General features: G+C 43.8%; 2 protein-coding genes across 3 annotated transcripts in view; one reads left to right on the forward strand and one right to left on the reverse strand.

Moving 5' to 3' along the window:
• The window catches only part of LOC112241524 (collagen alpha-2(IV) chain), a 133088-nt gene extending 126538 nt beyond the window's left edge, over nt 1-6550 (forward strand). For both annotated transcript variants that reach the window (XM_024409607.2, XM_024409611.2), the window contains 10 exons: nt 38-145; nt 235-432; nt 540-656; nt 797-958; nt 1318-1416; nt 1550-1696; nt 1847-1963; nt 4144-4335; nt 4562-4848; nt 5089-6550. In XM_024409607.2, coding sequence (XP_024265375.1) covers nt 38-145; nt 235-432; nt 540-656; nt 797-958; nt 1318-1416; nt 1550-1696; nt 1847-1963; nt 4144-4335; nt 4562-4848; nt 5089-5343 — 1682 coding nt within the window. In that variant the 3' untranslated portion in view covers nt 5344-6550. The remainder of the gene's footprint in view (nt 1-37; nt 146-234; nt 433-539; nt 657-796; nt 959-1317; nt 1417-1549; nt 1697-1846; nt 1964-4143; nt 4336-4561; nt 4849-5088) is intronic.
• A 41-nt stretch (nt 6551-6591) lies between these two features.
• Nucleotides 6592-24372, reverse strand: LOC112241555 (ras-related protein Rab-20). The gene is made up of 2 exons (XM_024409629.2): nt 23845-24372; nt 6592-7759 (listed from the first exon to the last, which is right to left on the reverse strand). The coding sequence occupies exons 1-2, from the start codon at nt 24110-24112 to the stop codon at nt 7167-7169; spliced, it is 861 nt and encodes a 286-aa protein (XP_024265397.1). The 5' UTR covers nt 24113-24372; the 3' UTR covers nt 6592-7166.
• Between the last annotated feature and the right edge of the window lie 254 nt (nt 24373-24626).

A 24626-nucleotide genomic window follows, 5' to 3' on the forward strand; every position in this document is an offset into this window, starting at 1 on the left:
TGTTACCTGTCTGACTCTATGTGGTTGTTGTCTCCAGGATCTGATGGTCAACAAGGGTTTCCAGGCAACCAGGGTACGAAGGGATGGCCTGGGGTCCCCGGAGAATCAGGCACACATGGACAACCAGGCTTCCCCGGACAGAGAGGTACACACACACACACACACACACACACGGGTGTGCACATACACAAAACCTTTGCCTTAACACTGTCTTTGATCTGCTCCTCTCTGCAGGTTTCCCGGGACTAAAGGGTATATTCGGACTGGATGGGCTGAAGGGTCAGAAGGGAATCCCTGGACTTCCAGGTCAGGATAACTTTGGAACCCCAGGTGACCCCGGTGCTAAGGGAGCGAGGGGAGAGACAGGTATACCCAACTCCGAGGTTGGGACACCCGGATCGCTGGGTTTGAAGGGAGTTCAAGGACAACCAGGTTAGTCACTGCTCCTAAAGAAACATTGCATTTTTTTGTTACAAAGTTTGGAGGACATTTTGTGTTTTATAGTGTCGAAGACCTCCCTCTTCTCTTCTTGTCCTCAGGTGACCAGGGCCAGGTGGGACCCCCAGGGTTTCAGGGCCCCCAAGGGCCACAGGGCACCTCAGACAGACCCGGACCGTCAGGAGAACCTGGCTTCCCTGGACCCAAAGGACTGCCAGGTGGAGTAGAAAATGACGGAGTGGAATGTGTTGATTTAGAGTAGATTAACGGACCAAGTTTTTATCCTCTGGGATGTGTAGTGTGTGAAGTGTTTTGTGTGTGTATTTGGTGTGCTAATAATGGTTGTTTTGTTTTGCAGGTTTCCCTGGGCCCCGTGGTTTACCTGGTGAGCCCTCTCAATATGGAGAGAAGGGTTTAACTGGCCAGTATGGCGTCACTGGATTCCCTGGTCTGAAAGGAAAGCAGGGGGATCAGGGACCATCAGGATACCAAGGACAGAGCGGAGTGTCTGGGAAGAAAGGTGCGGATCATATACTCTTAGAACAAAAGGTGCTATCTAGAACCTAAAAGGGTTCTTTGGCTGTCCCCGTAGGATAACAAAACATCATTCTGGATTCTGTTTTGGAATTCCTACATGTTGTAATTCCTACATGGAACCAAAAAGGGTTACTCTATGGAGAAACCCGAAGAATCCTTTTGGAACCCTTTTTCATAAGAATGTAGGATTATAGTATAGATTATAGTATAGAGGAGAAATTCCAAAATACAATCCAGAATTATGTTTTGTTATATGTTTCACTTTTGACAGACAGGGAATATTGAGCTGTTTAACCTTTCACTGAAACAGTAAAAGTAACAGCCATGGCTTTTGTTACAAAGGTGTGAAGGGAGGTCAAGGGATGATGGGATTTCCTGGTAGGTCTGGTTTCCAAGGAGACCGAGGTCCTTCCGGCCCAAAAGGAAGTACTGGACTCACAGGTAAGGATGTCACCTCACTCTGTTTGATATCACTCTGCACATCACTATAATTCACCTGAAAATCACCTACATTATCATGAAAGTTGCCTGTTTCTCACGTACAAACTGTGTGTGGCCTGGTCTGGTCCTGCAGGTTATCCAGGATTCCCAGGTAACCAGGGCCCAGCCCCACTACCCACCAGGATGCCAGGAGAGAGGGGTGCTCCAGGTCCTCAGGGTATCCGAGGACCGGAGGGGGTACGAGGGGAGAGCGGCCCTAAAGGACCCCCTGGAGATCCAGGTAGGAGAATGTGTTACAGTGTTGTGTTGTTGACAATATAATATACTGTTCTATATACAGTTTCTTCTGTGGGATTAGCAATCTTTTCTCTGACCTTTTTTTCCCCCATTTTCCTACTTCCTTACCCCTATTCCCCATCTCCCCCTCCAGGCTACTTTGGGCCCCAGGGGCAGAAGGGGATGCCAGGGGTGGGTGGCACACCAGGTACCCCTGGGTACCGTGGGAATGTTGGAGGGAGGGGCCATCTTGGTCTGCAGGGCATGGAAGGTAGGTACAGTATGGCAGGTGTGCCAGGGCAACGGGGTATATTAGAATTATAGCACTCAGGCCTGGATTGAGAGAGGGAGATTGTTTCCCCCAAATGGTTTGGATCAAAGAGTGTTATTGGTCTGAATGAGCCACTAGTGTATTATGAGAGAAATGACCCATGGTCTGTAGTGATTATAGGTTACAGACCCATATCCATCCTGCCCTGCCTATCTAAGGTCTTCGAAAGCCAAGTCAACAAACAGGTCAACAGCCAAGCAGCCAAACAGCCAAACAGGTCAACAGCCAAGTCAACTAACAGGTCACTGACCATCTCGAATCCCACCGTACCTTCTCCGCTATGCAATCGGGTTTCCGAGCCGGTCACGGGTGCACCTCAGCCACGCTCAAGGTACTAAACGATATCATAACCGCCATCGATAAAAGACAGTACTGTGCAGCCATCTTCATCGACCTTGCCAAGGCGTTCGACTCTGTCAATCACCATATTCTTATCAGCAGACTCAGTAGCCTCGGTTTTTCGGATGACTGCCTTGCCTGGTTCACCAATTACTTTGCAGACAGAGTTCAGTGTGTCAAATCGGAGGGCATGCTGTCCGGTCCTCTGGCAGTCTCTATGGGGGTGCCACAGGGTTCAATCCTCGGGCTGACTCTTTTCTCTGTATATATCAATGATGTTGCTCTTGCTGCGGGCGATTCCCTGATCCACCTCTACGCAGACGACACCATTCTATATACTTCCGGCCCGTCCTTGGACACTGTGCCATCTAACCTCCAAACGAGCTTCAATGCCATACAACACTCCTTCCGTGGCCTCCAACTGCTCTTAAACGCTAGTAAAACCAAATGCATGCTTTTCAACTGTTCGCTGCCTGCACCCGCACGCCTGACCAGCATCACCACCCTGGATGGTTCCGACCTTGAATATGTGGACATCTATAAGTACCTAGGTGTCTGGCTAGACTTTAAACTCTCCTTCCAGACTCATATCAATATCTCCAATCGAAAATCAAATCAAGAATCGGCTTTCTATTCCACAACAAAGCCTCCTTCACTCACACCGCCAAACTTACCCTAGTAAAACTGACTATCCTACCGATCCTCGACTTCGGCGATGTCATCTACAAAATTGCTTCCAACACTCTACTCAGCAAACTGGATGCAGTTTATCACAGTGCCATCCGTTTTGTCACTAAAGCACCTTATACCACCCACCACTGCGACTTGTATGCTCTAGTCGGCTGGCCCTCGCTACATATTCGTCGCCAGACCCACTGGCTCCAGGTCATCTACAAGTCCATGCTAGGTAAAGCTCCGCCTTATCTCAGTTCACTGGTGACGATGGCAACACCCATCCGTAGCACGCGCTCCAGCAGGTGTATCTCACTGATCATCCCTAAAGCCAACACCTCATTTGGCCGCCTTTCATTCCAGTTCTCTGCTGCCTGTGACTGGAACGAATTGCAAAAATCGCTGAAGTTGGAGACTTTTATCTCCCTCACCAACTTCAAACATCTGCTGTCTGAGCAGTTAACCGATCGCTGCAGCTGTACATAGTCTATCGGTAAATAGCCCACCCATTTTTACCTACCTCATCCCCATACTGTTTTTATTTATTTACTTTTCTGCTCTTTTGCACACCAATATCTCTACCTGTACATGACCATCTGATCATTTATCACTCCAGTGTTATTAATCTGCAAAATTGTAATTATTCGCCTACCTCCTCATGCCTTTTGCACACAATGTATATAGACTCCCCTTTTTTTCCTACTGTGTTATTGACTTGTTCATTGTTTACTCCATGTGTAACTCTGTGTTGTCTGTTCACACTGCTATGCTTTATCTTGGCCAGGTCGCAGTTGCAAATGAGAACTTGTTCTCAACTAGCCTACCTGGTTAAATAAAGGTGAAATAAAAAAATATATTAAAAAAATTATTAGTTCTGTAATTAGCTTACTGATAAAGGGATTTTAGGATGCTGATCTGAAACAAATGAAATCCAGTATTCCATTTGCTGTTTTTATGGTGGTGTGATTTATAAGACCTAGAAATGTTGTGTTTTTAATGGAAATACATTTTAACCACACAAACATTTAGAAAAGAAAACAGACAAAAACATTCCACATATTTTATATATTACGCACAGATGCATTTGAACCTCTCTCTCTGACCCCTAGGTCACCATGGTAACCCAGGAACTACAGGGTTGCATGGCATGCCGGGCCGCAGTGTGAGCGTGGGATACCTGCTGGTGAAGCACAGCCAATCAGAGCAGACCCCCATGTGCCCCGTGGGCATGTCGAAGCTGTGGGACGGCTACAGTCTGCTGTACTTCGAGGGCCAGGAGAAGGCCCACAACCAGGACCTAGGTGAGAAAGAGATAAGAAAAACTAAAAGACAGGAAATTCACATAAACACCACATGATTATTGGGTTATACTCATGTCTATTCAGATTTAATTGGATTGGCAGATAGAACAAGTAAGGATGTCTCAAGTTTGCCTGTAGTGGCTGTAGCTCAGGGTCGTCATTTTATATGATTACATTTATTGGTTAATTGATTGATCGGTTGATTGAATTGATCTGTTGATCCCAGGTCTGGCGGGCTCCTGCCTCCCTCGTTTCAACACCATGCCCTTCCTGTACTGCAACCCCGGAGACGTCTGCTACTACGCCAGCCGCAACGACAAATCCTATTGGCTGTCCACCACCGCGCCCCTTCCCATGATGCCCGTGGAGGAAGGTGATATCAAACCCTACATCAGCCGCTGCTCTGTGTGCGAAGCTCCGTCCGTCGCCATCGCCGTGCACAGCCAGGATATTACCATCCCACAATGCCCTGCTGGCTGGCGCAGCTTGTGGATTGGTTACTCCTTCCTCATGGTGAGTCTCTTTGCTTCCTTTTCTACACGATCTGAAGTGCCCTCCTCTCCTTGTCTCCCATTCTTCATCTCTACTGATCTGAAAACGCAGGACAGGTGAAAGCCATATGATTGAAGCCTACTGGGAATTTGCTTTAATCTGTTCAGTTCTTTCACGTCAGGGAATATAAATGCCATAGGTAGGAAGTTGAATAAGACGTTCGTATCAGTGTTCATACAACCTCTTACCCCTCCCCCCCAGCACACGGCAGCAGGTGATGAGGGTGGGGGTCAGTCTCTGTCATCTCCTGGTTCCTGTCTGGAGGACTTCCGTACCACACCCTTCATCGAGTGTAACGGGGCCAAGGGCACCTGCCACTACTTCGCCAACAAACACAGCTTCTGGCTCACCTCCATCGAACAGTCCTTCCATGCAGAACCTGCCTCAGAGACCCTGAAAGCAGGCCAGCTCCTCTCACGCATCAGCCGTTGTCAGGTCTGCATGAAGAACCTGTGACCTGGTTCACCCTAAGATGTCATTTCCTGTGACCATACCCCCCTGCCAAACACAATTCAGGTAGTTATTGCCTTTGGTCTTAGGCACAGATCTAGGTTTAGCTTACCCTCCCCAATTCTTAACTGTAGCCATGAAGCGGAAACGCAAAACTAACCTTAGATCAGCATCTATGGGACAGCTTCATCCTACTCCCCCGAACCTTGACTAGTGAGGACTGAAGGACTGTGTGAACGCTTCAAATGGAGAGCAAGTATGCGGTGTTAAGAAATAAATCCCTGCCATAAAGTCAGCGATATGAAATATAAATGTAAATGCTTTTTAATTGTTTGTCCCATTTGATATGGTGCTCTAACTTATTACCTCAGCTATAATTATACACCAAATATGTTTAACTGACCATACCAAGAACATACAGCTGAAACAACCAAAGATGCCCGTGTGTGTGTGTGTGTGTACGCACCGCTTCAGTTATCAAATTGATTGGTGTGTACCGCTTCAGATATTACTTTTTTTTAAAGTTGGTTTTATTATTCAGGTATAAGTGCTAATGCCACTTCACTAATAGTGACCCTCAACCAATTGTAAATTAGGTTTGGTTGAGGTTTTTGCTCTTAACATTCAGTATTATTCTGCTTTATTGTGTTCGCACATAACATAAGAGCCACTGTGCAAACCGTTGCCTCAGTTTGTTCGCTATATCAATATATTTTACAGCTCTTACCCGAACGTGACATTCACAAATTGCTTTGATCACAAAATGCACTGATTTACTTTATATTTATATCTGCTGAATGAACTTAATTCACTCATAACTAAAAACTTCTTTTTTTTTACCCATGACATCACATTTTCCCAGTATACATTGTTCATATGAAAGTCAGCTCAGTCCCTGCTGGAATCAAGCCAGCACAGAAATGCAAACAACTCTGTCCAAAGTCTAAGCTACAAGGACTGGTTGAACAAAATCTGGTCAGCGCTCCCTCCAGAGCATGTATTTGTTTATCACATTTTAGGTCCTAGGAAGTCTGTTGAATTGGCCATTAAAATAACACCAGTTTTATATGGTACATTTCCAGCCACTTCAGATGAACGGCTTTATTTGGCCATTAGTTCAATGTAATTATGTTGAATACCATTAGGTGCTATGAATCCATAGAAACGTATTGTAATGGTGTCATAACTAAAATAAATGGTTTTGTTTGTTGAATTTGCATTGACGTTCACACCTCAGCTCAAACTACATCACAATTTCAAAATGAGAATCTTTATTATCGTATCTTTGAAAATATCAAGCACGTTTAAAATGTCTTCCATATAAATGCACATTGTCCGGTGTAGATCAGGTGCAAATGAAAAAAAAAAAGGATGTAATAAAACTTAACATGCAACAGAACGTACAAATGCAAACAAAGCTGATTGTTAAACAAACATTTAAAAACATCCTTACAATAAGATTAATTTTACACAATTCAAAATGTGCCCACCCTGGTAGTCAAACAATTTGTGCTGTTGAACAAAAAGGCATGTGACATTCTCATTCAAGAAAATCATCTGTGATTGATTTCTAAACGGTCCATTTACAAACTACACACCATTTTGTCCAGAACTCAATTACATGCACATCAGAGCCTCAGAAATCCAACTCCTTCTTACTCCATAACAATCCTTGGCATCTCATTGGAAGAATAAATGTTTGATTGATTGCTTGAAAGTATGTGTATCAAAAATCGGTCAATGCTGACAAATCTTAGAATCTCTTGGGAGAGCAACATTGACATGGCATGAAAACTCCTCTTTACGATCAGTCTAAAACTCGGTAGTCCCTAGCAGCAGGCGGCCCTTGGCCGTTTCCCTGCCCCGCTGCACTCATCCAGGTCCACGGTGGGTGATCCCTCTCTCTCAGTCCTCTTCCTGATGATGGAGGGCAGCACCATGTCAAACAGAGCCTCAAACAGAGGGTCCACGTTGTAGCCCGTCTTAGCACTGGTCTCAAAGCACATCTTGTCAGCAGGCAGGCTGTTAGTCTCCTCCATACCCTTGTATCTCAGGATCCTCCCATACAACGCCACTGCATCCTCCCGGCTCACCTGCTTGTTGACCGACACCCCCGACAGGGAGACGGGAGAGGCTGGAGGGGTGGGGCAGGCAGAAGGCACCCTGGGCCTCTCCCCGTCCTCCTCTCCCTGGTCCTCGGTTAGGCCGTCTTGGGTGGCTCCCACCTGTGCCTGGAGGTCTGTGAGGTCGGCCTTGTTGCCCACGATGGCGTAGATGCAGTCGTGATTGGCAGTGTCGGTCAGGGACAGGAAGCGCTCCTCCAGCTCAGCCAGACTCTGCCAGTTGGTTACGTCGTAGGTGAGGATGACAGCAGCAGCGCCCCGGCAGTACATGGAGCCCAGCCCGTGGAACTGCTCCCGACCTGGGGGACACACCGGAAAGAATGATCAGAACACGTTAAGCACATAGTAGTTGCATACAAGAGTCAAAACATAAACATGATTGTGTTCTAATATAGACCAATGAATGTCAAGTAAAGGCAAAAACAACCAGACAAATTCACAAGCTTAATATAATGGGCTTCCAAACTACAGGTAGCGAGAGAGAGCAAGAGAATAGCTGAAAAACAAAAGCAACCATTGTTGAAGAAATAGACAAGAGCTCTTCAGTGTGTGTTTAAGTCAAGTTTGATCTTGGAGACTTTGTTCTGAACACTTCACGGTCACAGCCAAAATACGTGCAAAAATCCAGGGAGCCTTTGAACAAGGTCCAAATGAAGTGTTTCACAGGTTGTAAGATACAGTATGTACAGTAATTCAACCTGAGTATCCAGGAGTAGCCTGCCTGACATAAAAAACAAACAAATAAGGAGAGCCAACTGAGCTGAAATCGAGTATGCTGACAGAGACAAATCGCTAGGATCAACAGAGTTAGGGAAGGGGAAGATTGTTGTTTGAAATAACTTTCTCCAGGGTAAAATTTCAGTGCGGGGCAGTGGGGTTAGGGTCCTATTCTGCTCAGAAACAAACAATATAAAGCAGGGTAATAAACAGAAGATGATACATCTGCTGGGAGGAGGGACAACCAGGATGACAAGTGCTGATCATGGAGACACTAAACCACACCCCCTCCCCCCTTGGTGTGTCTGTACAGCATGATCAAGCAGGGTTATATTATGTCCAGTGAGTGGGTTATGGGTGAGTGAGAGGTTGAAGCATATGCCGTCACCCTGACCCGCTACACAGTCACCTCCCTGTCATGTGACTGAGCAGCCGCCGGCGACTGGCTGTGTAATTTCTACAGGAAGTTGAACCAAGTAAAGGGGTACATTTCCGGGATTGTAATTGTCGGTTTATTATAAATACTACTATAACCTATTGAAAGAAAACGCCTGAAACTAGATTCCCCACATTCTGGTCTTGACGAGAACAAAAAAATAATTATAATGAAAAGGAGGAGGATATTCTCTTCAGCTCTGCTCAAACAATCCAGTTAAAATGGAGTGTCTCCTTGTTAACATCAAAAAACAAAGTCATATCACAGGTTCTGTCTTCCATTTCCCCTGAAAAGCGTACGGTCTGGTTGTTTACGAGCCCACTGAGGCTACTGCCACCTGAAGAAGTGATGTTGAATGGCATAAATTCTACATCAGGCAGAAACGAGTGTTTGATTCAGGAAAGTTTCCTCTCATGACCTCTACTAGCCAGAATGCGGTTACATTCAGCTATTGTTTACATATGGCATGTGATCCACTGAGTCAACAGGTAGAAAATACCAGCGACAGAACCTACCGGCACAGCAAAACGGTAAACACTTTCCTGTGGCTACACCAGCGCCACCTCCTACCGCCAAGAGGCCCAACAGCATGTACAGGTAATGTGTTATAGTGTGGACACTATATAAATAATGACATTGAATATGTATTGTACTTACCAGCAGTATAGTATGATTGCTATTCATGTGTGCATCGTTATTATTGGAATTGGCCGTGACCTTTCCTTTTGAGGTCATCACCCAGAGTCGGATCTGTACAAGGCGACTATCACACGTGGAGTGGGCTGTATCGCTTTGCTGCATTTTTACACCTTTTATTTTTTAGGATGAAAGTAATATAGAAATGCGTGTGGGCCTTCCTTGTCAAGTTATTTAACTAGGCAAGTCAATTAAGAACAAATTCTTATTTACAACGACTACCTACCCTGGCCATACCCTCCCCTAACTCGGACGACACTGAGCCAATTGTGCGCCGCCCTTTGGAACTCCCGATCACGACCGGTTGTGATACAGGCCGGGATCGAACAAGGGTCTCTAGCATTGCCTTAGACCACTGTGTTGCTACATTTTTTAGGCGACGAGGATCCACATGTACAGGGCGATGCGCAAGCTAGCTAAGAAACAGTGGAGGTAGTCAGTTAGCTAGCTAGCTTAATGAGCGACGGAAAGCAGACGCCGCTGGAGGGAAACGCCAACAGTGACAATCAGCAGCAAGTGAAAAATCACTAACGAGGAAAAATCTCTAACGTTGGCGTTATAATGGCAATGTTTGGGACCATCACTGAGTTTGTGGAAGAGAAAAAGGACTGGATGGAATATGTGGAAAGGATGGGACAGTTTTGGCTAATGGAATTACAGATGACTTTCCTTCCAGTTCTCTGCTGCCTGTGACGAATTGCAAAAAAAAAAAAAAAAAAAAAAAAAAAATTCACTGAAGTTGGTGAGGGAGATAAGTCTCCAACTTCTAACATCTGCTATCTGAGCAGCTAACCGATCGCTGCAGCTGTACATAGTCCATCGGTAAATAGCCCACCCAATTTACCTACCTCATCCCCATACTGTTTTTATTTATTTACTTTTATGCTCTTTTGCACACCAGTATCTCTACCTGCACATGACAATCTGATCATTTATCACTCCAGTGTTAATCTGCAAAATTGTAATTATTCGCCTACCTCCTCATGCCTTTTGCACACAATGTATATAGACTTATTTTTTTCTACTGTGTTATTGACTTGTTTATTGTTTACTCCATGTGCAACTCTGTGTTGTCTGTTCACACTGCTATGCTTTATCTTGGCCAGGTCACAGTAGCAAATGAGAACTTCTCAACTAGCCTACCTGGTTAAATAAAGGTGAAATAAAAATTAAAAATAAGTGAGGCTAAACAGCGCTCTATCCTCTTGAGTGTGTGTGGGGCTAAAACCTACAAGCTTATGAGGAATTTGGCTACACTATGGGGACATTCCTTTTATGGATCTAATTGCTTTAGTTCAGACTCACCAAAATCCGAAGCAATCGGTGATTGTCCAGAGGTTCAAGTTTAACTGCCATTTACGGAAAACAGGTCAGTCTGTTGCTAACTTTGTTGCTGAATTACATGAACTCTGAATATTGAGTTTGGGGCTGTGTTTGAGAACATGCTCCGTGACAGATCAGTCTGTGGCATTAATGAGGACGGCATAGAGTGCCGTTTGGTGGGGGAAGCCACACTGATTTAAGAGAGCCTTAGAAATATCTCAAGGGATGAGATGGCCGTTAGTAATGCTAAAAATATTCAAAAGGCTAACAGAGGAAGTGGTGCCGTGCATCAGGAAAAAAAGCAGTGGAATGTTAGTTGTGGGGGAACACGTGCAAACAACTAAGTTCAAAGATACGGTCTGTCACAATTGCAAAAAAAGGGACAATTAGCTATATAAAAAAAAAAATGCAGGGGTCCTAGGAGCAAGCCAGAGGGTGGGCAGACTGGGCAGGGCAAGTTCACAGCTAAGAAGCCGCAGTCAGCAGCACACCACCTAGAGAGCACGGAAGAGCATTGTTCCTACAACATGTTTAATGTGAGTGAGCCGTGTGCAGAGCCCATCTATGCTACAGTGGCGGGAGATGGAAAGCAGATGGAGAAACTCTGCCTCTTATCAGTGAGGAGAACTACAAACAAATGTGGGGCTCAAAACAGGCCTAGCCCTCACACCAGCAGGGATCAAACTGCGTACGAACACCGGGGAGACCATACCATTGCTGGGGCCTCTGGAGGTGAAAAGGAATGGGCTCAGTTTACGAGGGTGTGACTGGCTCACCAAAATACAACTGCACTTGGGTGAGACACACACGACTGAGGATGTCACTTAAACGTACCCTGAGATTTTTAAAGATGAACTGGGCACACTGCAGTTAAGCTGTTCGTGGATCCCTAGGCAGAGCCTCACTTTTTCAAACCCAGGACAGTGCCTTACGCCATGAAAAAGAAAGTGGAAGATGGAGTTGGAGCAGCTGCAAGAAACTAACCCATTCAGTTCTCCCGCTGGGCAGCTCAAATTGTTCCCATTCTGAACAGTGACATCACTGCGTATATGTGGGGACTACAAACTCACCATCTACAGCGACGCTTGCTGGAGGCAAGACGTTCAAAGCTTGACACGAGTCATGCCTACCAACAGTTCCTCCTGGACAAGGACTCAAGTGTGTCAGACAACACGCACAAAGGCTTGTTCAGGTACAACCGCTTGGTTTTCGGCGTGGTATCCAGTCCAGCCATTTTCCAGAGGACAATCTGGAATGGGATCCCTCACGTAGCAGCGTATCTGCATGACATCCTGGTTACAGGTGAGACGTAGGAGGAGAACAGCCATCTGGACCAGGTGTTAGAGATTCTCCCAGGCAGGCGCCTGAAGCGTTGCAAGTGCACATTCCAAGTAGAGTGTGACATACACTACCGTTTTTGAAAGAAAAGCCCATTTGCCCATTAAAAACATCAAATTGGTCAGAAACACAGTGTAGACATTGTTAATGTTGTAAATGACTATTGTAGCTGGAAATGGCTGATTTATGGAATATCTACATAGGTGTAGAGAAGCCCATTATCAGCAACCATCACTCCTGTGTTCCAATGGCACGTTGTGTTAGCTAATCCAAGTTAATCATTTTAAAAAGGCTAATTGATCATTAGAAAACCCTTTTGCAATTATGTTAGCACAGCTAAAACCTGTTGTTCTGATTACAGAAGCAATAAAACTGGCCTTCTTTAGACTAGTTGAGTATCTCAGACTATTGTTCTGAGAAATGAAGGCTACTCCATGCGAGAAATTGCCAATAAACTGAAGCTCTCGTACAACGCTGTGTACTACTCCCTTCACAGAACAGTGCAAACTGTCTCGAACCAGAACAGAAAGCGGAGAGAGGCCACAGTGCACAACTGAGCAAGAGGACAGGTACATTAGTGTGTCTAGTTTGAGAAACAGATGCCTCACAAGTCCTCAACTGGCAGCTTCATTAAATAGTACCTGCAAAACACCAGTCTCAACGTCAACAGTGAAGAGGCGAATCCACGATGCTGGCCTCCTCGGTAGAGTTGCAAAGAAAGCAATTTCTCAGTGGCCAATAAAAAGAAAAGATTAAGATGGGCAAAATAACAGACACTGGACAGAGGAAGATCGGGAAAAAAAGTGTTATGGATAGACTAATCTAAGTTGAGGTGTTCGGATCACAAAGAAGAATATTTGTGAGACGCAGAAAAATATTAAGATATACTGGAGGAGTGCTTGACGCCATCTGTCAAGCATGGTGGAGGCAATGTGATGGTCGGAGGGTGGTTTGGTGGTGGTAAAGTGGGAGATTTGTACAGGGTAAAAGGGATCTTGAAGAAGGAAATCACTCCATTTTGCAACACCATGCCATACCCTGTGGACGGCACTTAAATTGGAGACAATTTCCTCCTACAACAGGACAATGACCCAAAGCGAAGCTCCAAACTACGCAATAACCATTTAGGGAAGAAGCAGTCAGCTGGTATTGTGTCTATAATGGACTGGCCAGCACAGTCACTGGATCTCAACCCTATTGAGATGTGGGAGTAGCTTGACCGTATGGTACGTAAGAAGTGCCCATCAAACCAATCTAACTTGTGGGAGGTGCTTCGGGAAGCACGGGGTGAAACCTCTTCAGATTACCTCAACAAATTGACAACTAGAATGCCCAAGGTCTGCAAGGCTGTAATTTCTGCAAATGGAGGACTCTTTGATGAAAGCGAAGTTTGAAGGACAATTTACCTTAAAAATCATTATTTATAAACCTTGTCAATGTCTTGACTATATTTTCTATTCATTTTGCAACTAATTTCATGTATGTTTTCATGGAAAACAGACATTTCTAAGTGACCCCAAACGTTTGAACGGTAGTGTACCTAGGTCACAAGATCAGTGCAGGGTCTGTCCTGTGGAGGACAAAGTCAGCGCAATCAACGATACTAGAAATCCCAAGAACATGTCTGAACGCAGGTCATTCTTGGGCATGGTGAACTACTATGGTAAGTTACTCCCTGAGCTGTCATGTGTTGGCTCCACTTTTTCAGCTGCGCCAAAGACCGTAAATGATAGTGGGGGCGAGCACAAAAGAAAGCTTTCCAGGAAGCGAAAGCACTACTACAAATCAGCAGAACTGCTGGTTCATTTTGACCAAGACAAAGAGATAATTGTCATGTAACGCCCCGCCCTACAGCATCGGGGCAGTACTCTTATCAGATGGAGGACGGATCAGAAAAACCCATTGGATTTGCATCATGCACACTGACGAGTGCTGAGCAGGGTTATTCATTAAGACAAGGAAGGTCTGGCCATAGTCTTTGCTGTGAAACGCTTTCATCAGTACCTCCACGGTCATCATTTCACCATATGCACTGACCACAAACCACTGAAGAATCTATTCAGTGAATCAAGATGCATTCCTCCCAAGGCTTCAGCAAGGATACAGCGCTGTGCCACACTGTCAGCTTACCAGTACACCTTCGTGTACAGAGCAGGGAAGGACAACGCAAACGAGCTCAGCCGTCTGTTACCAGAGATGCCCGCCACAACTGTGGTGCCTCGAGAGACAATTTTCCTAATGAATCCTAATTATGCAAAGCACAATACTGAGCTGAGTGTGCAGGATGGCTGCATACTCTGGCAGTACAGAGAAGTTGTTCCTCCCCTGGCTGTTCACAAGTCATAGATGAGATCAGAGGCTCACCCACGTGCCTCCCGGATGAAAAGTTTAGCCAGATCTTACATCTGGTGGCCTGACATGGATCAGGACGTAGAAACCAAAGTGAAATAATGTTCTGGGCACCAGATCAACCAGAAGATGGCTCCACCCAAGCCACTACATCTATGGGAGTGGCCTGACCGCCCATGGTCCAGGCTGCACAGACTTTGCAGGCCCTTTCGTGGGCCACATGTTCCTGGTCATGGTGGAGCAACATCACAGCGACCACAACCATCGAAAAGCTTCTTTGGCTATTTGCAACCCATGGTTTGCCTGACTCACGTCCGACAACCTTTACCTGTGACTTGTTCCAAGAATTAACGTGGAGAAACGGGATTCTCCATGTCCGCAGTTCTCCATTTCACTTGTCCTAAAAGGGCTTAGCGGAGCGGGCTGTACAGATACTGAAAGAGGGGCTCAAAAGGATGACTGGAGGAACCATCACAACTAAGCTCTCTCGGTTCTTGTTCCATTACAGCATCACGCCACAAAGAGGACAGGCTCCAGCTTAGATGTCCAAAAGCTCACCTGGATCTACTGCGTCGGGATTTCAAAGCACGAGTGGAACGGAAGCAGGAGAAACAAAAAGAGACAACCACCACGCGAGGGCGAGACAGTTAAAACCCAATGACACAGTCTACATCCACAACTTCACAAGCAGCCAACACTGGTTGCCAGGTATCATTCTGAGTCAGTGGTCCAGCCTCCTTTGTGGTCAAACTGACTGATGGTCGAGTCATGCGCAGACACCAGGATCACATCCGCCTGCACTATGACAAAGAAAATACCATGTTTTCAGATGGAACAGCTGCGGGTGGTAGTATACAAGTTGAAATCCCACAGGAAACAGTATCTGAGGAAAAGCGGCATTCAGTGGTTCCAGCAGAGGGTGGAACCCGCTCCTGTGCTCCTCAGACCCATCGCCACTGGGAGACACCTTACCGGTGTCTCGTGGAACACCAGGAGTACTGCGCAGATCACAGCGTAGTCACAGGCCTTCTGAAAGACCAACTCTGTAGTTGAGACACTCGTGGTGTTAGTGTGTGTGGAACAGCAGACCTAGTAGAAAATAAGGACTCTCTTATTGTTTACATTTACAGTAACACTAGCAGAAGTTCTAAAGTGTTGTGAAGAAAAAAGGAAACACTGATGTGGTTTACTGGTTACCCTTCTGTTTATGTCCTTACAGGGGGTAATGAAATTAAGGGGGAGAAGTGTTAGTGTGGACACTATATAAATAATGACATTGAATATGTATTGTACTTAACCTGCAGTATAGTATGATTGCTCTTCATGTGTGCATGGTTATTGGCATTGACCGTGGCATTTTCCCTTTGAGGAGGTCATCACCCAGAGTCGGATCTGTACAAGGCGACTATCACACGTTGAGTGGGCTGTATAAAGCTTTGCTGCATTTGTAAATCTTATTTATTTGATTGAAAATAAAGGAAAGTAATATAGAAATGCGTGTGGGCATTCCTTGTCAAGTTACTACAAGTGTAAATATAATTTTATTCAACATTCTGCTTTGTAGAGACTATGGAGTCCTCTACAGCGACTTCTTTCAGACTGATATCCATGGAGTAACCAACAGTCTCATGTTTAGGCAACCACACCCTTTGATTGAAGTGAGACTGAATGTGTGGATGAGTGTACGTGTGAGTAGTAGGTGTTTGGGAGTATGCGTTCGTCTTTACATTTGTACTGTTGGCTATACTAAAAAGCTAACCCTCCAAGTGTCATAACACGAGTCCGCTTAATTTTTTAAAAATCACAGTAGGAACTCCCATTGGGTACACAGACAAGGAACCAATCTTGGTGATGTTCCCATTTCATTTGTTTGTGATATCATAGACTTGGCTGACATTCATTCCTTGTTTTCAATGATTGCAGAATCAAAGCCGTTTCACCAGTCTGGGTATACCATGCTGTACGGAATTCACGCACAGTTCTAGAATGGAGTGAAACGCGGGTAAATTCAAGAGCGTGCTACTAAATTAATGTCTGAATCTATTTCTTTAGCCTATATTATTATGAATCACATACAATTAATCATTAGATTGTACAAAAGTGTTGATTAAATAAGGGCGTTAGTTTGTTGTGATAGTTACTAGTGTAGACTACACAGCTCTTGGTTGCATCTCCTCATATTTCGGCGTTAGTAACATTGAGATATTTCCGCACTTTGGACCAATCAAAATCAACTTGATACAAGAAATTAACAATGCAAACTGAAACAAAAAATGTCAGGGAGAGTAGATAATGAAATCGAGTCTTAGTTTGGATATACACACACACAGAACAAAAAAGAAATGTCCTCTCTGTCAACTGCATTTATTTTCAGCGAACTTAACATGTGTAAATATTTGTATGAACATAACAAGAATCAACAACTGAGACATAAACTGAACCAGTTCCACAGACATGTGACTAACATGAATGGAATAATGTGTCCCTGAACAAAGGGGTCAAAATCAAAAGTAACGTTGAGCTCTGGTGTGGCCACCAGCTGCATTAAGTACTGCAGTGCATTTCCTCATGGACTGCACCAGATTTGCTGTGAGATGTTACCCCACTCTTCCACCAAGGCACCTGCAAGTTCCCTGACATTTCTGGGGGGGGGAAACAGGCGAACAGTTTTGGAACACTAAGCCATTGACTGCCTTCACCAGGTGGCTGTGTTACAAGTGGGTTGCTTTTGACAATAAGTCACCTGACTACAGCCATCTAGTTTTGAACCAAGAAGAAGACCAAGGAGTAGGCAAGGAGTCAACCGGGATGGGCGAGAGGAATGTCCAGTTGGCCCGAAAAGCCTGGTAAACTAACGTTACGGAGTGTCATGCCAGCTAGCTTGGCAGTTGACGTTTGAAGTGCCGTTCTGACCATGGAGCAGTGACAGTTTGATTAAGCAGCGACCACTTTTAGACCATAATGACATTCTATATTCACTATAATCATACTAGATTTTGAGTAAAAACCTCCATATTGTCTGAACTATACTGAACAAAAATATGTTCATATTTCATGAGCTGAAAAAAAAATCTAAAAAAAGTTCCATTAGCAAAAAGAGCCAAAAATGTTGTGCCCTAATGTGTTTGCATCCCTGTTAGTGAGCATTTCTCCATTGTCAAGATAATCCATCCGTTGTTTTAGATCATTTGGGAGTAGTATTTCTGTCTGTAATAATGCCCTTTTGAGGGGAAACTGGGCCTGGTGCCCCAGTGGGTGGGTCTGGCTGATCAGTGCACCCCTGCCCAGTCATATGAAATCCATAGATTAGGGCCTAATGAGTTTATTTCAATTGACCAATTTCCTTATATGAACTAACTCAGCAAAATCTTTGAAATTGTTTGCGAGATAGGGTATGGACTATCTATTGTATTTCTGATGCAATTCTCTATTGAATGAACATATCTCAATAAACATTGAATGAAATAAGCATTTTATGGTTGAACACCCTACATGGCCAGAGATTTGGGGGAAGTTACAACATCTGAGCCCTACTATTTTCTGTCAATCATCCACTCCCAAACAGTTTATGCCTTAATTGCACAATCATATAACTAGATCAACTTCCTATTTTAACCTCACGTGGACACAGCACTGTGACGGAGTCAGAAAGCGAAGCCCTTGACTGTAACCCTAACCCAGTGAGTGACTAAAGACAACAGCATCCTGCAGAGAGAGGTCATGGGGATATGGAGCAGGGATGGGAAATAGTGTTGATGTGCTTCAGTGGTTTTTCTACCTTTCTAAACCAACATCAGTCACTTGACTGGAGTTAGGCCTAAGTCCCATAAGACTTCTGACAATGCTGTGAAAGTAAATTAAACACTCATTTGAGCATTTTGTCACCAGTTTCTTGCGGTAAGTTGACCAAAATCATGTTGCTGTTGCGAATAGTCCTTTTATCCCATTGTAGTGTCATATGACCAAGTCACCTTTCTTTTAGCTGCTGTGAATTATAAGTGCATAAGTCTACTTTTAGAGTTATGATCAAAATTGAGAAATTACAAACAAAATGAAAGTGGATTCAAAGTGGTCACCCTCTGCTAGTGATTTGCAGAATGTACATTGATACAAGTATAAAGAGGCCTGTGATTGGTTACATTGCCTACTGTGCCATTTCTCAGTAAAAAGAGCCATAACTTCAGAAAGTAGCAGAGGTCCCACTTTGGAACATTGATATGCCCCAGAGTATATTATGTTCAACAGTATCATGAAACTTTTGCCGAATCAAAAATGTTGCTCAATATTCAAATGAATGCAAAACCAAATATTACTTAAATCAAAATACTCCTCATATTACAGAGCAAGCGGTAAAGCGTCATATGACACCAATTCGGGCTTTGTAGCACTTACAGATGAAACATTACCGAGTCTTAAAGGAGGCTTTGGGTAAGCCCAAAATGTCATAAATTTGCCAAATTTGATCAATATTTTCTCAATTATAGATACAAATGTCAAATATAAGTCAAGAATCCTTCCTACAAAAAGGACCATTCTAAGGATTACTTTTCTAGAAAATTGCCCAAATCATGGTCTATTTTTGTCTTGGGTTCGTAAGGAAATCGCTAAATAGGCCAAATAAAAGTACACTGACTCTTGGTAAATATGAGCCCAGGATGGTCAAAATGTAGGTCATATATCCAGACATCACATCTCCCCTGTTATTATAGAATATCAGAAAGTTCCAATTTGATACAGATAACCAATTCCTGTCATTATTTACAGGTTACAACCTGATGAGAGCCTGGGGGCTTTCAAAAACACTGAATGTGGAGTTCAGGTCTGTGTCTTTGAAAAATTTCAGGTCTAAACAACCAAAACATCATTCAATGAAACTCTGGTGAATTCAATATTGTAATTAAGTCACCATTGCATATTACATTACGTGCACCACCTCCAGACTTACGCAAATGTGATTGGGTAACCCTGAGATGGCAGTCGTTGATTGGGTAACACAGGAATAAACAGATTGTCATCATTACAAAATGTTGACTTGATTTGTTGCATTTTGTCTCTTTATATCAACTGGGCCTTGATTTTGTACATTTGGTAAAAATCATGCAAAATCAGTAGTGTTGGCTGTTAGGCATTGCCCCCAGCCTTTCCAGAAGACGCCGACCCTACCATTACGCTTGTTTACACTGAGGTCGGAAGGTAAACATGGTTAACCTACATTAAGAAACCGTGGAGCCGGCGTGTGATATGGCTTGGAAAACGTACCTCAATGCAGGGATGGGATATGCCACTGTACTACAAATTTGACCTTGATCCACACTGCTCTATAGAGAAGATTAAAAAAGTTCCAGTTTTCCAAGGAAATTGACCTTTTTGTCCTCATGCCAGGCAGCTGTAGGCATATCAGCCATTAGCAAATGACATCACGTTGACCAACAAAAAGGAGCTGATTGGATGACACTGCCATTCCAAAATGGCTTTGGTGACTACTGCTAGCTACTAAATGTATAGACACAAAAGTATGTGGACACCCCTTCAAAATTAGTTGATTCGGCTATTTCAGCCACACCTTTTGCAGAAAGGTGTATAAGATCAAGCAAAAAACCATGCAATCTCCATAGACAAACACTGGCAGTAGAATTGCTTTACTGAAGAGCTCAGACTTTCAACGTGGCAGTCATAGGATGCCACCTTTACAACAAGTCAGATCGTTGCCCTGCTAGAGCTGCCCCAGGCAACTGTAATTGCTGTTATTGTGAAGTGGAAACATTCAGGAGCAACAACGGCTCATCCGCAAAGTGGTAGGCCACACAAGCTCACAGAACAGGACCGCAGAGTGCTGATGCATGTAGAGCCTAAAAATCACCTGTCCTCGGTTTCAACACTCACTACCGAGTTCCAAAGTGCCTCTGGAAGCAACGTCAGCACAAGGACGGTTTGTCAGGAGCTTCATGAAATGGGTTTCCATGGTCGAGCAGCCACACACAAGCCTAAGATCTCTTGGCATTGCGCATGGTGTCGGCAGGAGTGGTGTAAAGCGTGCCGCCATTGGACTCTGGAAACGTGTTCTCTGGAGTGATGAATCCCACTTCACCATCTGACAGTCCGACAGACGAATCTGGGTTTGGCAGATGCCAGGAGTACACTACCCGCCCAAATGCAGGGTCAACTGTAATGTTTGGTGCAGGAGGAATAATGGTCTGGGGCTATGTTTCATGGTTCAGGCTAGGCCCCTTCATTCCAGAAGGGAAATCTTGACACTACAGCATACAATGACATTCTTCCAACTTTGTGGCAACAGTTTGGGGAAAGCGCATTCCTGTTTTAGCATGACAATCCCCCCTCTGCACAAAAAAGGCCCATACAGAAATTGTTTGATGAGATCGGTGTGGAAGAACTTGACTGACCTGCACAGAGCCCTGACCTCAACCCCATCAAACACCATTGGAATGAATTGGAACGCCGACTGAGAGCCATGTCTAATCGCCCAACATCAGTGTCCAACCTCACTAATGCTCTTGTGGCTGAATAGAAGCAATTAGAGGTCGACCGATTATGATTTTTTCAACGCCGATACCGATAATTGAAGGACCAAAAAAGCCGATACCAATTAATCTGACATTTTTATTTATTTATAATAATGACAATTACAACAATACTGACATTTTTATTTATTTATAATAATGACAATTACAACAATACTGAATGAGCACTTGTTTTTTACTTAATATAATACATCGATAAAATCAATTTTGCCTAAAAAAAGAATGAAACATGTTCAATTTGGTTTAAACAATGCAAAAACAAAGTGTTGGAGAAGTAAAAGTGCAATATGTGCCATGTCAAAAAGCGAACGTTTAAGTTCCTTGCTCAGAACATGAGAACATATGAAAGCTGGTGGTTCCTTTTAACACGAGTCTTCAATATTCCCAGGTAAGAAGTTTTAGGCTGTAGTTATCATAGCAATATTTCTCTCTAAACCATTTGTATTTCATATACCTTTGACTATTGGATGTTCTTATAGGCACTTTAGTATTGCCAGTGTAACAGTATAGCTTCCGTCCCTCTCCTCGCCCCCATCTGGGCTCGAACCAGGAACACATCGACAACAGCCACCCTCGAAGCAGCGTTACCAATAACTACTCCAAGTCTCAGAGCGAGTGACGTTTGAAACACTATTAGTGCGCACCCCGCTAACTAGCTTGCCATTTCACATCAGTTACACCATCCTAATCTCAAGAGTTGATAGTCTTGAAGTCATAAACAGCGCAATGCTTGAAGCACAGCAAAAAGCTGCTGGCAAAATGCACGAAAGTGCTGTTTGAATGAATGCTTACGAGCCTGCTGGTGCCTACCATCGCTCAGTCAGACTGCTCTATCAAATCAGACTTAATTATAACATAATAACACACAGAAATAAGAGCCTTCGGTCATTAATATGGTCGACTCCGGAAACTGTAATCTCGAAAACAAGACGTTTATTCTTTCAGTGAAATACGGAACCGTTCCGTATTTTATCTAACGGGTGGCATCCATAAGTCTAAATATTCCTGTTACATTGCACAACCGTCAATGTTATGTCATAATTATGCACAATTCTGGCAAATTAGGCAGCCCAAACTGTTGCACATACCCCGACTCTGCGTACAATGAACGCAAGAGAAGTGACACAAATTCACCTGGTTAAAATTGCCTGTTAACCTGGATTGCTTTTAGCTAAATATGCAGGTTTAAAAATATATACTTCTGTGTATTGATTTTAAGAAAGGCATTGATGTTTATGGTTAGGTACACGTTGGAGCAAGGACAGTCCTTTTTCATGAATATGCACCGCATGGATTATATGCAACGCAGGACACGCTAGATAAACTAGTAATATCAACCATGTGTAGTTAACTAGTGATTATGATTGATTGATTGTTTATAAGATTAGTTTAATGCTAGCTAGCAACTTACCTTGGCTTACTGCATTCGCGTAACAGGCAGGCTCCTCGTGGAGTGCAATGAGAGGCAGGTGGTTAGAGCGTTGGACTAGTAACCGGAAGGTTGCAAGATGGAATCCCCGAGCTGACAAGGTAAAAATCTGTCGTTCTGCCCCTGAACAAGGCAGTTAACCCACCGTTCCTAGGCGGTCATTGAAAATAACAATGTGTTCTTAACTGACTTGCCTAGTTAGAGAAAGATTAAAAAGGTGTAAAAAAAAAAAATGTAAAAATATATTTTTTAAATTGGCCAAATCGGTGTCCAATAATACCGATTTCCGATTGTTATGAAAACTTGAAAATCGGCCCTAATTAAATCAGCCATTCCGATTAATCGGTTGACCTCTAGAAGCAAGTACCCATAAAAATGTTCCAACATCTAGCGGAAAGCCTTCCCAGAAGAGTGGAGGCTGTTATTGCAGCAAAGGGGGGGGAACAAACTCTATATTAATGTCAATGATTTTGGATTGAGATGTTTGGTCATGTCTTGTAGCATGACGACGAAAAGGGCAGTTCTCCTTTAAAACAAGCAGTATTTCAAATCTTCTCTATGTATCAGTGCGGATAATTAACATTTGGAGTACAGTGGCATATCCCGTCGCTGCATTGAGGTAGGTATTCCAACCCATATCTCACTCCGGCACCAGTGTCTTAATGTAACCATGACTGCCATCTGACCCTAGTGTAGCTCAGTGTAAACAAGCGTAATAGTCGGGTCGGTATCTTCTGGCAACACCAAGCCCAATGCCTAACACCAGATCTTGAATGATATAGCCTAACCTTTCATGAATGTAGCAATATAAAATGCAATGTTACTGTCCTTGAGCATCAGATAACGTTTTAGTACTATATAAAATCATGTGCTATAACCTCATCCACATTGCCAACTGCAACATGATATGGGTTTTGGGGTATGAATGAATTAGCCATGATTTCAAGGCAATTTTATTGACTCTGCGCAATATGATCTAGTCAAAACGTAATATGCATCAACTTCTCTGACATTGTGGTTCTTGTTCAGTAGTTTATTTAAACTGGTAAACCAGATCACTAATCTAACACTCAGTCATGAAAGGGGCTGTACAGGACAAGCAACCCTTAGGTGGTGTAGTCACATGCTCTCCACAAGTCAACACTGGAAATCAACAACAGAGCTGACCATTGTAAAGAGCCTATGGTGGCGCAGCGCGCTAAGACACTGCATCTCAGTGGTAGAGGAGTCACTACAGACCCTGGTTCGATTCCAGGCTGTATGACAACCGGCCGTGATTTGGAGTAATAGGCACACAATTGGCCCAGCGTCATACGTGTTTGGCTGGGGTAGCAGTCATTGTAAATAAGAATTTGTTCTTAACCGACTTGCGTAATTAAATAATATCAGGCTACACCGATTTTTAAATGTGTAGAGGTTCTCTAAACAGGCGGTGGAGATCAAACATTGAGGAAACTGATCTCCACCGAACCAGTCACCGAACTTCCACACATTTAAAAATCAGTGTAGCCTACTAAACTAGCCCTTACTCATAACAGTCAATATTGAACACCTTACCAGCAGTGTCCCAAATGGAGATATTGTAGGGTCCCCACTGTTTGAGGAAAAACGCCCCTCCTACGGTGCTGATGGTGTCTTTAAATTTCTTCTCCGTGTACCTGTGAAGCAGCGAGGTCTTCCCAACGTTCATGTCGCCCAGAATGACAACTTTGACGTCAGGCTTCCTCATCTTGGAAAGTTCGGGCATGGTTCTTGACCCACGCCGCTTGGCAAACCTCCTCAGCGGTCTAGCAGAGACACACTCGATGCTGTACTTCACTTTCATTTAAAAACACTAGTTTTACAGATAAAGTGCAATTGTCATATTGACATCAACCGATTAAAACCCACCGAAATCGTCCTGGGTATTCGATATAATTCAAGCGATTATACAATCAACATCTCGATATAACAAACACTTCAAGTTAGACGACCACAGCTCTTCCCTCTCTCTCGTCCACTTGTTGAAAGTGAACTTCAAAAATTGTGATGAAACCGGACGTTGATTTAAAAGCTTGAAGGGTCATGGCTAGAAGGGATCCAGCTTTTGTCAAATTGATGTCAGATTTATCTTTACATAGAATATTAGGAGAATTTACGCAGCAGGTGATGAGAATTAACGTACCAGGTTAAGAGAATCAGGTTACGGTTAGGAAAAGCTTGGAGGGTCATGGATAGAAGGGATCCAGATTTATTCAAATTAACATCAGATTTTACTTTTCATAGCAGGTTAGGAAAACTTAAAGGAAAACTCCACCGAAAAACTATATTTTGGTATTTGTTTCATTTGTCCATTGATA

This window comes from Oncorhynchus tshawytscha, linkage group LG03, assembly GCF_018296145.1.
Source record: "Oncorhynchus tshawytscha isolate Ot180627B linkage group LG03, Otsh_v2.0, whole genome shotgun sequence".
In the NCBI taxonomy this organism is placed as follows: Eukaryota; Metazoa; Chordata; class Actinopteri; order Salmoniformes; family Salmonidae; genus Oncorhynchus; species Oncorhynchus tshawytscha.